The sequence below is a fragment of the Apiospora phragmitis genome (genome assembly GCF_038363925.1).
Source record: "Apiospora phragmitis strain CBS 135458 chromosome Unknown utg000006l:1.0-5683423.0:1.0-5690449.0, whole genome shotgun sequence".
Lineage (NCBI taxonomy): Eukaryota > Fungi > Ascomycota > Sordariomycetes > Amphisphaeriales > Apiosporaceae > Apiospora > Apiospora phragmitis.
Window position 1 is genome coordinate 3,715,687 of NW_027117404.1, and position 13,710 is coordinate 3,729,396.

General features: G+C 50.9%; 4 protein-coding genes across 4 annotated transcripts; all 4 read right to left on the reverse strand.

The window, feature by feature from the left end:
• Positions 1-4: 4 nt before the first annotated feature.
• Positions 5-2,984, reverse strand: PG994_006399 (uncharacterized protein; the record flags this gene model as incomplete). Its single annotated transcript, XM_066857808.1, is given in 5 exon segments — positions 5-187; positions 213-569; positions 583-2,258; positions 2,312-2,715; positions 2,782-2,984. 5 exon segments carry the CDS (start codon positions 2,982-2,984, stop codon positions 5-7), a joined length of 2,823 nt encoding a protein of 940 aa, XP_066717077.1.
• A 1,269-nt stretch (positions 2,985-4,253) lies between these two features.
• On the reverse strand, positions 4,254-6,071 carry PG994_006400 (mannosyl-oligosaccharide alpha-1-2-mannosidase; the record flags this gene model as incomplete). Its single annotated transcript, XM_066857809.1, has 5 exons — positions 4,254-4,346; positions 4,445-4,932; positions 4,985-5,578; positions 5,627-5,808; positions 5,866-6,071. 5 exons carry the CDS (start codon positions 6,069-6,071, stop codon positions 4,254-4,256), a joined length of 1,563 nt encoding a protein of 520 aa, XP_066717078.1.
• A 2,418-nt stretch (positions 6,072-8,489) lies between these two features.
• On the reverse strand, positions 8,490-9,662 carry PG994_006401 (uncharacterized protein; the record flags this gene model as incomplete). The annotated part of the gene is made up of 1 exon (XM_066857810.1): positions 8,490-9,662. The coding sequence occupies one exon, from the start codon at positions 9,660-9,662 to the stop codon at positions 8,490-8,492; it is 1,173 nt and encodes a 390-aa protein (XP_066717079.1).
• A 1,653-nt stretch (positions 9,663-11,315) lies between these two features.
• On the reverse strand, positions 11,316-13,401 carry PG994_006402 (uncharacterized protein; the record flags this gene model as incomplete). The annotated part of the gene is made up of 2 exons (XM_066857811.1): positions 11,316-12,118; positions 12,192-13,401. 2 exons carry the CDS (start codon positions 13,399-13,401, stop codon positions 11,316-11,318), a joined length of 2,013 nt encoding a protein of 670 aa, XP_066717080.1.
• Between the last annotated feature and the right edge of the window lie 309 nt (positions 13,402-13,710).

Sequence of the window (13,710 nt, forward strand, 5' to 3'; positions counted from 1 at the left end):
GTATCTACATGAAATCGTCCTCGGTATCGTCTCCTTCATGACCCATAGCCAACTTCCCAGCCTCGTCTGCCAGAGCCATAATGTCATTGACCAACTCTTCACTACGGCTCCGCCCAGACGTACCGCCAGGAGGCACCAGTGTATCGTAAGCATCCCCTCGGTCGACCCACTGCCCCAGAACCCTCGCCTGCCGGCGCGCTTGAGCTGCGTACCTGGATGCGGACTTCGCCGGGAACACCGTCGATGCGCACAGTCTGCGTCGTGCCGTTGGTGTGGCCGGGTCCCGCATCACCACTGGGCGCAGCAGGAGGCCGCACCATGGGGCCCGGATTCGCGCTCACCAGGTTCTGCAGGAAGGCGCTGGCGTCGGGTGAGCCGTCCATGAGCCACTTGAGGCAGAGCTGGACGCGCTCGCGACAGAAGCGGTTGTTGTCGTCATAGAGACAGCAGTTGAGCAGGGCGACGATGCCGTTGTGTTGGACGATCTGCAGCTGCACGGTCGGATTTCCGGGTGAGGTGTGGCCGGGCGGGGGCTGTAGCAGGGCGGCGAGAATAGAAAGGACTTGGCCCTTGATGCCGGACCAGGGGGAACTCGTAGGCCGGTTCGGACAGCGGCGGAGGAGGCGGCGGCGGTGGTGCTGGGTTGGCTGGGTACCCGGACGAGCCTGCTTGTCCTTCTCCACCCGCTGCCGACACGGGTGCAGTGGCAGGGACTGGGGGTGCCGGACGGCCGCCCGCGAAGGGAATTTTCTCGACACCAACATCAAGTCCTTCAAGAAGCTTCAAGAGCTCGTAAACCGTGACGTAGTCAACGAGATGCTGGCGTAGGGGGTGAATGTCCGCGATAGTGTAGAGGAAGTCAAGGTATTGGACAAGACCATCCTTGGCCCGTTCCAGATCCCAGTTGTCCACAGGGAAATCGGCTGGATCTAAGTCTCCCTTGCGCACATCCCCCTGAATTTGCATGAGAGCCACACATTCAGGCACGATGCGGCTGCGGAATATCCCGTACAGAAAGTTCAGCATCTTGGCAAACTTGAGATCCTCTCCAGGTTGCCAGTCTGGAGCGTCGGTGGGTGGTGCCACAGGGTTGTATTCTTTCGAGGGGTGGAAGGTTGTCCGTGACAAAAATGTTATGAGACGAAGTAGCACTGTCTGTGCAGGAGATATGATATCTTTGGGACTTCGGAGTGCATTCCAAGCATACGGGATGAGAGAATTGAAATGTATCGATTGGACAATCTGGGCGCTGATTTGGAATATGAGCGACTGCTCATCCTTCTCCCAGACTGCAATGAAAACAAGCATTTCTCGTAACAGGTTCTTGCCGCAGTCCGTGGCTAAAAGTAGTCGGCATCGAGCATGCTGCAGGCTCTCGCCAAACCTGGTAGGACCTGTACCGGCTGATTCTAAGATGCAGGACTTGACAATCATGTGTAAAGCCTCGATCTGTTTAGGGTCCAATATGTTAGGTACTTCGGTGAGCAAGCCAGTCATGGGACCTTCGCCGTACGAATCATCGTCATCTGGATCTTCTTCGTACTCGTCATATTCTGGGGCGTAATTTGGCGTCGGCTGAGTTCGTATCTCTGGGTTATACTCGGGGTATTTCTCTGAAGGGTCCTCGTCTATCGGGGGAGACTTAGCTGTCTCCTCTTGCTCCACGTGCTCTGGCCCTGCGTAGCGTTGCATGAGGTTGGCCTCACATTGCTTTATCCGTTCCGGAACCAGGTCGAGAGGATACATGCTAAGACTAGAATCTCTGACGCTTGGAATGCGCGTAGACTCCCACCAGACATCTAATTCGTGTGACACGTGGCCGTAGATTCTGTCTTGTTCGTACTTATCAGGTTCCTCGGGATTCCACTGGGAGACGACCTTGATCGCTTCGTCATAAATATCGAGTTTCCATGCCCACATCTCTTGTGGCGTGTAGTTCCAGGCTAGATTCCAGTCTTGCGGAAGCCAGTGGTTATTTTGCTGCTCGTCTTGTGCATCGAAATATTCGCGGCATATAGCGGCTGCTGCATCGCACATCTTGGAGTTACGCTTAAGCCAATTCGACATTTCTGTCCGGAGATAGTAGCTTCTTGGACCGGCATACTCCAACACAGGTTCGTGTCGATCTTCAGGGCCAGGATTGTTGTCCACATCCGGCGACTCAATCAGCACGCGATACCAGAACGTCATCTTATTACGGTCGTTCTTGGCAATCCAGTTATGAGCCTGTTGTAGCGATGTGACCAGTACCTTTTTGTCTGCAATCAAGTCAGTCAGGGGCTCCCTCTAAGACAAAAATTGGGTTACTTACAAAGTTCAGTGATCTCATTCAACTTGACCCTGGACGCATCGTCTTCTGGCATCTCGCCATCGATGCCTTTGCTTGTGACATTGACACAAAGACATATGGCTTCGTACACCTCGTGGTCGAAGTTGATTGCAGCAGAGAGATCCTGGGGAATCTCGGGTTCCGTCGTGACCAAGAGGTTTCTGGCAATATGCATCAATTTGATGAGCATTTGCAGAGCCTCCTTGAGGGGTACATAGTTCTTGATAATGAGAGCTGTGACCTCTTGCGTCGTGACATCCAAGAACTTGGTGGGAACTAGAGGCTCTGATCGGATGCCAAGTGACTTCTCGTTCAGGTCACAAATAGCCGCGCATATGGCCCGCCGAAGCCATATCCATATCCGGAGATTGCTTGATAAGGTTTCTCTGCGAAACGGTTAGTCCCACAATCACCTCACAGACATCGGCATAGTGACTTGTTAAAAGACATACCTGACATCTTTGAACGTGTGGGTTTTCTCCATGGTCCGGGAGATGACGTTCATCACTTTCGTCATGGAAAGCGGCCCCATCACTGGGCTTTGCATGTAGTGTCCCTCGAGGCATATCAGCCCCGCGCCAAACGCCCTCTCCTCGATGCAGTCTGACTTCCACGCATGAGGGGGGTCTACATCCAGCCGCCCATTAGACGACATCTTGACCGTTTCTCAAGCTGACATGGAAACACCATGCGCGATACTTGAATTGTATTGCTGGCTACCGTCTTTGCTCTGGAATTTTGCAACACTCGCTCGCTTGTTGGAAAGATCGAGAAGCTGCCCCACCATGACAAAGGGCCAGGGAAGCCCGTGCTATTCGAGCCCAGAAGGTCGGGAGAATGTGGTGCCAGAACAAGTTCCCAAGAAAGGGTAGTTTATTCGCGTAAAATGGTCTTAAGATAGGAGGATCAATTGCTATGGGAAAGCAAAGGTTCAGTGCTAGACAGTTGTCGCGGTCGGCTATTTGGTGGAGGTGATGAAATTTCAAGACAAGATGCTGAGAGCGAGGCCTTCGCTAAGCCAGAAATACTGGTTACAAGAATTTACTGCCCTGGATTTTGGAGGGGCAACTTTGCTAGGTTACTTACCTGCCATGTGGAATTACTCCCATGCAGGTTAGTGGCCGTAAAGACTGAAGCAATTGGGACGAAAGAAATCTGATCATTCTTTTAATTCTTTAAAGTATTTGACTCAACATTTTCCCTGATTTCATCAAGATTGGGCCAAATACATTCCATTCTGGTTGTTGACATGCTGCCAGGTTACGCTGTGCTCCTTAAATACTTGATAAAGGCATGGCCACAGGCTAATCCCACGGCGCCTCATCATCGACAGGCTGGTCTTTCTCTTCACAGCGAGTGCGTGGGATGCCCCTTTCACGCACGCGATGAGCCATGCGTATACGTAGGCACAGTTTGATTCTGCTGATGAATACAGATGAATATGAGCTAGGAGCCTTGCGCCCGGAACGCAACCAGTTCACCCAAGGGTGTTTGATGCCTTTCACGCTCAGTACCCCAAGACAGCCCCAAGGATGACTACAACGACAGAAGCTCTTTTATGCGATGCCAGTCAACGATACCCCAATTAGAAAGCATATACTCAGCTCACAACAGACCGCACTGTTACCCAGCCAAAGCACTTACCTGAAAAGGTACGAGCAACTCATTTGCTATATCCCAGATCTGGGAATCCTGAGTTAATTGTAGGGGGGTCGAAGAAATGTAAAGGCTCACTGCAAAGTTTCGGGAGAGGTAAGAGGGCAGTGAACCCGGAGCGGATTTTACACAGAAACAGCACTAGAGTGCGTATGCGAGGAGGAAATGTGGCAGCCTTATTATATGAATTATATTATTAGGACAGGCTGGCCATGATGATGAGCAGGTACGCCTCTACTTCTCCAACCCAGTGCTTACGCATTCGACCTTAAATTGGTGTTCCAGCAACCTTCATCGGGTGAGCCTCCGTGTTAAACACGTACTGGTTGTCGTGCGTGGCGGAAACTTGCCAAGGGGCCTCCTGCGATAGGAGTTAGTAATCAAAGTTCCTCGAGTCGTTTGCAGCACGAGCATAAAGTGCACTTCAATATAACCAAAAGGAAGGATATGTTGGCTTACCTCCGCTTGGATCATGTAAAGATACTTCAGCACCTCAGCAAACCAGAAGCTGTCCTGAAAATCTGTAAAGGATCCGCCCTTGGGCGCGTTGACGTCAGTGATCTCCGAGAACCCAGCACCAACAGAGCATGTAGCGTTAATGTTCTGGAAGGCTGTCCATGCCCAGTCCTGGTACTTGGAGTCGCCTGTGGCGCGGTAGGCGTAGTACCAGCTTTCGATAACTTCGGGTCGAAGGATATAGTAACTACTAGTAATCCAGAAGCCAGCTTCTTTGTAGAATTCGGCCTGCTCGGCGGGTGCGGCCGGATTGCTGGTAGCATTCGAAGCATTGCCGTCTTGCCATGCGAAACCCTCCGGACCAATCCCAGTCACCGTTGCTGTGTAGGTCTCATGGCAACTGTACGCAAGCTCAATGCCAAATTGAACGTATTCAGGCTTGTCCAAAGTAAGACCGCCCAAGATGAAATTGCCACCGTCGAAGCATGCCACTGTGATCATTTGTCAGTAACAAGATTACTCTTGCCAAAAAGTCAGACTCACAGTGCCCTGATCTATAAGACAGCTGGTCCCGTCCATCGTAGGCAGCCAAGAACGTCATGTCTGGTCGTGTGGATGGGTGGGATGCGAGGTACTTGATACTCGAATCGGCTGCTTCGACCCACGAGTCCTTGTATGCAGCGAATCTCGATGTATCATACAGATACATTTTGATGAGATATTCATAGTAACTGTCGTCTCCACCGTTCCAGCCACCTGACGAATCCACGAAGTTGCCATTGCTGACATCTACGTTGGTACCGAGCAGACCCGGCCATGGCTCGCCAGACGCAGGCTTGGGGTTCAAGAGGTACGACTCTGCCTTCTGCGACAGCTCCGCATACTCAGACTTGCCCGTCTTGTCGCTCAATCTGGTCCACTCTAGAACCAAAGTTCCAATCGTAGCAAGGCCATTGGTCGTCGAGTTTGTAGTTCTCGGAGGTTGGAACAGCAAGTCGTTGATGGGAACACCACTGGGCGTGTCAAACCCGACTTTCAAGTTGTCTGCCAAATGGATAGCTTGGTCCAAAATTGCGTCCAGTTGCGTACTGTTGATGCCGTAACTTCCTGAAGGCGCGTTCGACAGCAGATCATGGGCTAATGGGATGTCAGTACTGGTTCAAATACTCTGTGAAGTCCTCGCACCTGAAAGAAGGCCGGCTAGATAGCGAATCGTGGTCTCAAAGAGAGAAATCGTGTCCTCCGAGTTGCTAGGTTTGTCGAAGTTGATCGTAGGAATGTAATCCACAATCTGCCCAATGACGACAGCATCTTCCATGACGATTGCAGTAGAGATCGCGTCTATGGCGCTGGCGCCCCATCCATTTCTGCAGCATAAGTTAGTTCAGAGTCTCGGTACCTTTCACTATCGTGATGTCACTCACCTATCATTCTGAAACGATTTGGAAATGGGCTTCAGCGAGTCGTTGGGAAAAGCATATTGGTAATACCCTGCCCATGCACGGTCAAAGGCTTCCTTGACAGCAGCAGCTCTGTCTGGATGCGCCTCGTATGTAGGGCCCCTGGCCTGGAGACCGTATGCTTGAGAGCTGAAGCTCAGCAAGGTTAACAGCCAAGCAGAAGACACCATGGTTGTAGATGAGCACACAGGTGTCTATCTCGAATGAAGAGACTGGACGGAACGGGACGAAGCGAAGGAATATTGTGAGGGCCTGTGAGATGAGACACGAACAGGTGGCAGGCCCTTGACAGAATCTCAGGTAAGAGATTTGCGTTGGACGAGTGAGTGAATGAGTGCAGGGTGAGAGCAGAGGGCAAGCAAGATCGTACATCAATGTCTTGAGCCAAATACTTTGCCTTATGTATTGGTTAACTCAAGTCAGGAACCTTGGGCATCTCCGGGTTCCTTCCCACGCGAGCACGCATGAAATGTGGGGGACGACGAATAAGTAAAGATGGTGTAAAACAACCTGCATGATAGGGCATGATGATGGAAGGCACGCTTGACACCTTTCTTCTGCAACTGCCATGCATGCGTGAGTCCTTACATGAAATGATTCTCTCCCAAGACTACTAAGTGTAGTCAGTAGGCTAGCTGGGCTATCCTGAATGCACATCTGATTCGGCGGGTGCGCTCTGCAGCTCGAGGCTCCGGGGCGAGTGTCGATCATCTTGTGACGACGGAGTGTCCAAAGGAAAGGCAGAGTTTCAGCATGACTTGCTGGTGCGAAGAATTCTGAGTATGTACCTATTTCCCTGGTAACGGGCATGCAGACATCAGTGAGAGTGAGCGAGGGGCGAAGGGGGTACATCAGAGCAACACCTTTTCCACATGCTCGCACTTGCCTTGGAGCCGAGACACGATGTAATAATGGTCGTGTGTACTTCAGGCCAGGAACGCGAACCTGTGATGAGGGTAGTAATAGGTCAGAGTTATGGAGTGTGGCCAATCGAGCGGCGTCGTGCAACAATGCTACTAATGCACGGTCAATCCACTTCACTCGGCCAGAGACCTCGCCTATCGCAAGGCTATTCCGAAGGTCCGCTGCAGGTTGTAGGTCGGAATATTTCTTCTCCAACAAGTGACGATGGTGCTATATCGGGTGGTGGCTCTACTTACATTATCTAAATCGGGAACCTGGCCTGTAGGTGAACGGGAAGCAAGAAGCAGAGTCTTATGCGCCTGGGCCGGAGATTATACGGTGAAAAGACACCAGGCTCTTTCTGGGTCCGTACCATTGGGACTCAGAGGGAAACAAGAGCAGCGGAACAGGGATCGGGAGAGCATGGGTTGAAACCTGCAGTTGACCCTACAGGCCGCATATGTCGAGGTGCATCTAATCACGGGCTTTGAAGACGATGCAGGCATTAGCGAGGTGGGTGGTGGGCAGAAACAGCTAGCAGAAAGATCCGAGTCATTTGATATAGGACAGGTTTTCGGAAGCTAGATATCTCAGAGACAAATCCTGCAATGGGATTGGTGGTAGCTCGAGATTGCGGGCGCCGTTCACGTCTTCATGCGACCAATTTCCTCTCCGGATATTGGCCCTACCCCAAGATTACCCCCAAACAAGCTTATTAGGATTGGTGTGGAGAAGTCTTACCGTAAACATCGACTGGACGCCTCCCGTCTCCTGTGCCGTCTGCCACTGGTTCTGGGCTTCCCACTCTACCGTTCCATGCTGATATGCCTTCTTACTCGGCGTGCGGTCAAACGACTGACCATCAACGACGGACAAGAACTCGCTTCTCACTTCAACCTAAGAAAATCCTGCATGTAGAACTTCCTTCACTGTTCGGACCGAGTTGAAGAGGGAATGGCAAATCCCTAGGTGTGTTGAGGCGAGGGGCCGAAAGCAGTCATGATCATCGCTACATTAACGTGCTGTAGACACTTTTTAGACATGTTCCATCTGTTATCTTGCCAAGCAATGCATTGTAACCCAGAGCTGGCCGACTTCCAGTCACCACGCCAGCCACGCGCATAACGAGGTAGCATATGCCACGACGTCAGCGTCCTGCATTAGGAAGCTGGAACCATCAACTGCGTCTAGACTTCGCATCTTGATTCCTGTAGGCTGGCCACCTGTTCGTCTGCCTATCGCACTCACGTTACGTAATCAGTAATGACTGGAAAATGGGGTGCAATCCATCCATGGTAACCACAAAAAAGTCGCAGACGAGAGCAAGGCAAACGGCAGAAACATCCGGTGAAACAGCAGTTCATCTGATCTTCTTGTTTGCTGACTTGTCAGGTGGCCTTCCATAGTCTCGACTATTTCTGTGCCTATAACCTTGCTAAGGGGCCAATCCAATGGACCTTCCTGAATAGAAATAGCATATTTCGACACCCGCCAAATATTAGGTTACCCATGCATGTTGCTGAGGGATGCAACTCAGAACCAGCCATGCCGCGAGGTGACATCTGCCATCGGCTTCAACATACAGATGGATGGATATTTGTGCAGCATCAATAGCAGTACTGACCCCAAGTTGATTCCCAGGCCTGCCAGATATAGTATTTCATGATTGGGCATTAAAATGTGTTCTACTCCTTTTCTCGCAATTTGGCCAGTGCGGCAGCAATGCCATCGCTCAATGTGTCGTCTTTCTGGCGACTGGATGGGTTTTCAAGAGCTGCGGTTTTCTTGGACTCTTCAACAGCAGCAGCTAGCATGGCCTCCTCATCGTCTGCATCCTCGGGATTCCAGGCTTTGGGCTGAGAGGGTTGGTTCTGCGCCTTCTCTTTCTGCTGTTGCGAACCAGGCGTTTGGCTGCCTCGTGATGCACTTGCTGCGAGCGCGGCGGGCATATCTCTAAGCGGCACTGTACTCAAAGGGATAGCCGATTCCATGGCATTACTGCTCTCACTCGCAGGTAGGCCTCGTTTGGCAGCCTTTTTGACCCGGAAGGGCTCTTCAACGACGCTGCACCACTTCTTGACTTTCTTCTCTCCCCAGCCGCCAATGACTGCAACTTGTTCAGGGTCCGCGTTGACTGCGTTGCGAACGCTGCCGAAGGCGCTAACTAATGACACAGCGTCTGCTTTGTTGATGCCTCTAGGTACTGTCACGAACTCGACCAGTTTCTCTGTGTAGCTCGTGGCTTGCTGACCCTTGATGCCTGTGAAGCTGGCGTGCTCGTACGACTTGTAAAGCTCGAGGTAGCGTGCGGCTTCGGCGGCAGACCAGCAGAGGATGACGGTGACGTTGTTGACCAGGGACGTCTTGGATAGCTCGCGCAATGAGTCTTCATGGTTGGGAATGTCGACCATAGTCAAGAGTATTCTCAGATTGTACCTGCCTTGCAGATCACGTATTCTCTTATATATGTATTCTGGGTGGAGTCGATGGTACTTCAAACTGAGGAACAGAGCACACGTCGTCAAACCTAGGCCGTAGTCGGCCGGAATATCGCTGTACTCCCATGCCACCGATTTCAGGTTCGCCAGCACCGGATTGCCTTTCTGCCTAGGAGAGACGAGGATGTTGGAGCCGGAACCGCGCTGTGGAAGTGCCTGGGGCGTGGGCTGGACGATCTTGCGCCCAGCAGCCGCCGAGGAATTGGAGGATGGCGGTGCTTTGTCTAGTCGTTGCGGTGTTGGCTGCTGCACGTGCGCTACAGGATTCGGTCTGGCAGGATTGGAGGAGACTGTTTTGGACGAAGACGATGCAAGAGCATCTAGAAGCTCTGCATCGGCGCCATAGTCGTCGTCATCCATGGCATATGGCAATTGACCATTGATGCATTTGGTTGTGCTCCGGTGGTTTATTGATGGATGACGCGACTCGGTAGTTTTTAGGTGCTTAAAAGCAAGTATGTATGTCATTCGTGGGGTCCCTCGTCCCTCTAATTGATTCACCCCACTTGGTCCCTGTGGCCTCTCCCCAGAATACCGCATGGAAGGTGGCTTGACTTACGAAAATATCGCCAGGAATTCAGAAAATCAAACATTCTGCTAAATATTTACAAAGGAGCCCCTGAATGCTCCGTGTATAGTGTCGATTGACGTACGGCAAGTTATTAGTTAAGTATCCTTCATGTGAGATGCTCGTAGGCGGCCATGGTAGACAGATATAGCGTGTCTCCCCGGAATCCGGTGTGGACAGGTTGAAGAATATGGTGGCACGCATACCGTTGCTGCCGTTATTGTGCAAGGCCAGTAGCCTCTCACTGCCCGTCACAGAAGCAGAAAGACAAAGATTGTCAGGAGAACATAGGAAGGCATGCACCTCATAGCTCATATCACTGCCATTTGGCACCACTGGCACATTCGACTTTGAGCCTATAAGTAGCGTCAAAGAGTGTTATATTACGACTACTCAAACATAATACAATCTCAAACTGATTTCGGTATATTTCAATGCTCAGCTCTAACAACCTTAAGGATAAAGAGGTATAACATCTCATTACTGGTATACGTTTGAGTCTACTCTTCGAAAACCGACACTTCTAGTCGCAGGAAACAGTCCAAGGACATCCAAAACCCCCAAGGCTTTATTGAGCAACCTTTAACTGTCCCGATGTAGTTCACCATTCGGTGCGGACTAGTCCAAATCTGCCCCTGACTTCAACACTGTACGTGTAAGTCGACAACAAGTGTAGGTGTGGCGGATCACCAGCAATACGTGCAAGTTCTGTGCTTCTGAGCATCCTCCCACCAGGAGTATGCTCACCATTACGCGCGAAAGGCGCTTTCAGAATCACTGTTTCCCTGCCTATGCCCCATCTCATCTATCACAGCAACCACAGACGCAGCGATAAGAGATACTGTTCCAAATCGTTAGTCACGTTTATAGCACAATAAACCTCTCCGAGTTGGATGCTTACACATGACCAAAGCCACTACAAACACAACCGCTATCCGATGCTTCAACGTTGCTTCTTGATGCGAAAACATGTCTCCGTCGTTTCTTCGTAGGGGTCATCCGAAAAGCATACTGACGAATATACGAGTACTCTATAACAGGCGCGGTGAAGAGATGGATGATGAGACCGCCCACAAATTCGAACTTTCACGGCTCAGTATATATGATGGCGCTGGGCAGCATTCATCGTTACCCCATAAAGCCATGTCCTTGCTGGCCGAGTTTGTTGATGTGCGGTTTGCACCTTGGCAGGTCATCTGACGAAGGCCGCGAACAACCGTGCCTGTCCGACAGCAAACTCGAGATGTCAATCTGGAGCGGCAACTCCGAGATAAGTTGCGCCCTCAACAAAATTTAGACTAGTCTGTTCAGCAACAGTTCATCCCTGGGCAACAAACATCAGCTGACAGCGATGTTGTTAGCTAAGGAGGGCCTTATGGGAGCCTCAGGAAAGACCTTTCCATCGTGGATGAGCGAAATGGACCACATTCTGGCAAGAGGTAACATCAAGAACTTCGCGATGGACTGCCTGATTCCTCAGTACCACCCACTTCAACCTCAATTCGGACCTTTGCACGCTTGTGGGGATAACCTGATATTTTTTGAGGTTCGGAATCCTCGGAATCATTGTTATCTTCAAAAGGGCGCTTCTCAATCTTCTGTCTGCTTGTTTGAATCACCTGAATATGACCTTGTCGTATCACTGTCACTATGTCGGTAAGCCCCCGGCTAAGCAGCTCATTGATGATCTTGGACAGCTCATTTTGAGATCTATCAAGATCAGCGCCAGCTTTTATGAATAGCCTCGTGATCTCTACTGCTTCTTCTAACGGGGAAGAATAGGCGCTATGGTTCAGCCAGTTCATCCATGGCGTTATGATGAACGAACCTTCCACAGCGAATCGTGCATTTGGGTTGGCGCCTTTATCCAGCAGCAGTCGCACCATGTAAGGCGATAAATCCAAAGAAAATGATTTATACGCATTTGTGTACGGCTTATCAGTTGCGTGGTATAATAGTGGAAATGTTTCTTCCATCGCATTGAGCGAGCCTTTGGACGCCCAAAACTCAACGACCTTGTCCATGCCGAGCTCAATGGCGAGCGCGAGCGAAAGATACATCACGCTGCTTTTTGAATATTCTCCTCTCCCGTAGAACCGCTCCCGGCAGCTAATTTCCATTGCAACTTGCAGCGTAAAGCTGGAGAACTCCAACAAAATGGCAACTGCCGCTGTGCAGAAGGCATGACCGACCTTCCTGACGCGAAGCAACATTTCCTCTCGAAAGGCGACTGATTTGACCCATCTCACTGTACGATTTCTGATAGTCGATATGATGTTGCAGGTCCGTGTTCCCAAACGAAAGCTGTAACAGATGAAAACGCATTCTGGCTAGAATAACGTTGGTATCAAAATTGCTGTCTGTGATCTGCAAAACTCCGAGACTCCAAATTCCTGGGCTGTTGAGGAAATCGAAGACACTCCTATGCATGAATTCAACTTTGGAGTCGACTTTGGGGTCAATCAGGAGTTTTCCAGTCTGGCCAATATGGCCACAAAAGCAGTAATCGGCAGGAATATGGGCCAACCGGATCTCCAATAATCCACAGCACCTACTTCGTAGACGGGCTTCCAGGACTTCGCACTTCATCCTTCGTTGGGCGAGTGATAATGGTGCGAACTCGTGACACTTCTCCATACCAAGCTCATATTCGTCTGCCAAGGCAAGCCCGATGGTGTACATTTCTTTGTCATCGCTTGAAATAACGGTTGGTGAGCGCTTTGGAGTTCCTGCAGCTAGGGACACCTGATTTTCGCAACATATACGAAGCAACTTTGCAGCTTGCTCACGGTAGCGGGGCTCAATCCTCTTGAGGATATGCTCGAACAACTGCTCAAGCTCTGGGGGCAGCGATTTGACGCGATTCCGAAGCTCTCCTGGGTTATCAAAGGCCGTAAATCCTTCAAGCAAAGAACGACAAGCGAGAACCACCCATGGGAAGACGCCAGAAGATTTTTTGACCACATCCAGCATAATTTCGTCAGTGCCAACAGGGTCCATAGACCTCAGACTCCGAAGGTAAGGATGGCGGCCAATCGTATCATCCACGTATGCTTTGATATCAGGGAGGGTCAAATCCTGAAGTTGGAGATGCTTCTTCATCGAGAAAGCTTGGTGACACGCCGGAATCGGCCGGCTGGAAACGAGAACTTTGATATTGCGGTTAGAGGCGAGGTCTTTGATGAACTGAACTCCGTCTATGGGATTCCCAAAGTACTCGTCAAGGCCGTCAATGAAGAAGCATATCTTGATCTTCATAGTGGAATTCGTCAATCCAGTGAAGGCATTGCGCATTTCAGCCAGACTCGGAATATCGATGAAGGACCCGTTATCTCTGTTCGCATCGCGCCACATCCCGGGTAGGAGGCTCGGTATCAGTGTAGGGTCTTCCGCGAGGATGCAGTAGAGCAGGCCTCTCAGTAAGCCTTCGTGGGTCTTCTGCTCCGGCGTCCTGAGCAGCCAGAAAAAAAGTCCGGCGTAATGAGCCGCTCCCCCTTGCCCATTGCCGTAAGAGCTGGTGGACTCGCGCATGCTTGAAGAGAAACTTCATGAGAGTCGACTTTCCGCTTCCCGGCTTCCCATATAACCAATAAATGTCAGAGCCCTTTTCAAGCCACTCGGGAAGACTGTCCCATGGTACTTCCGTACCACTTGGCTTCAACGCCCACCGCAGTGTCTGAGGATGAGCTTCAGCCACGTTATTTCTCCTGTCATCAATCACGCGATACCACAGGCTTTCGAGCACACGCTTCCGACATCGTCTCGTCAAATCCTCTGCTGCTACATTTGCTATGGATGTTTTGGAACTCTTCGCTGCTTGCCGTGCGAGTTGTATTTGGC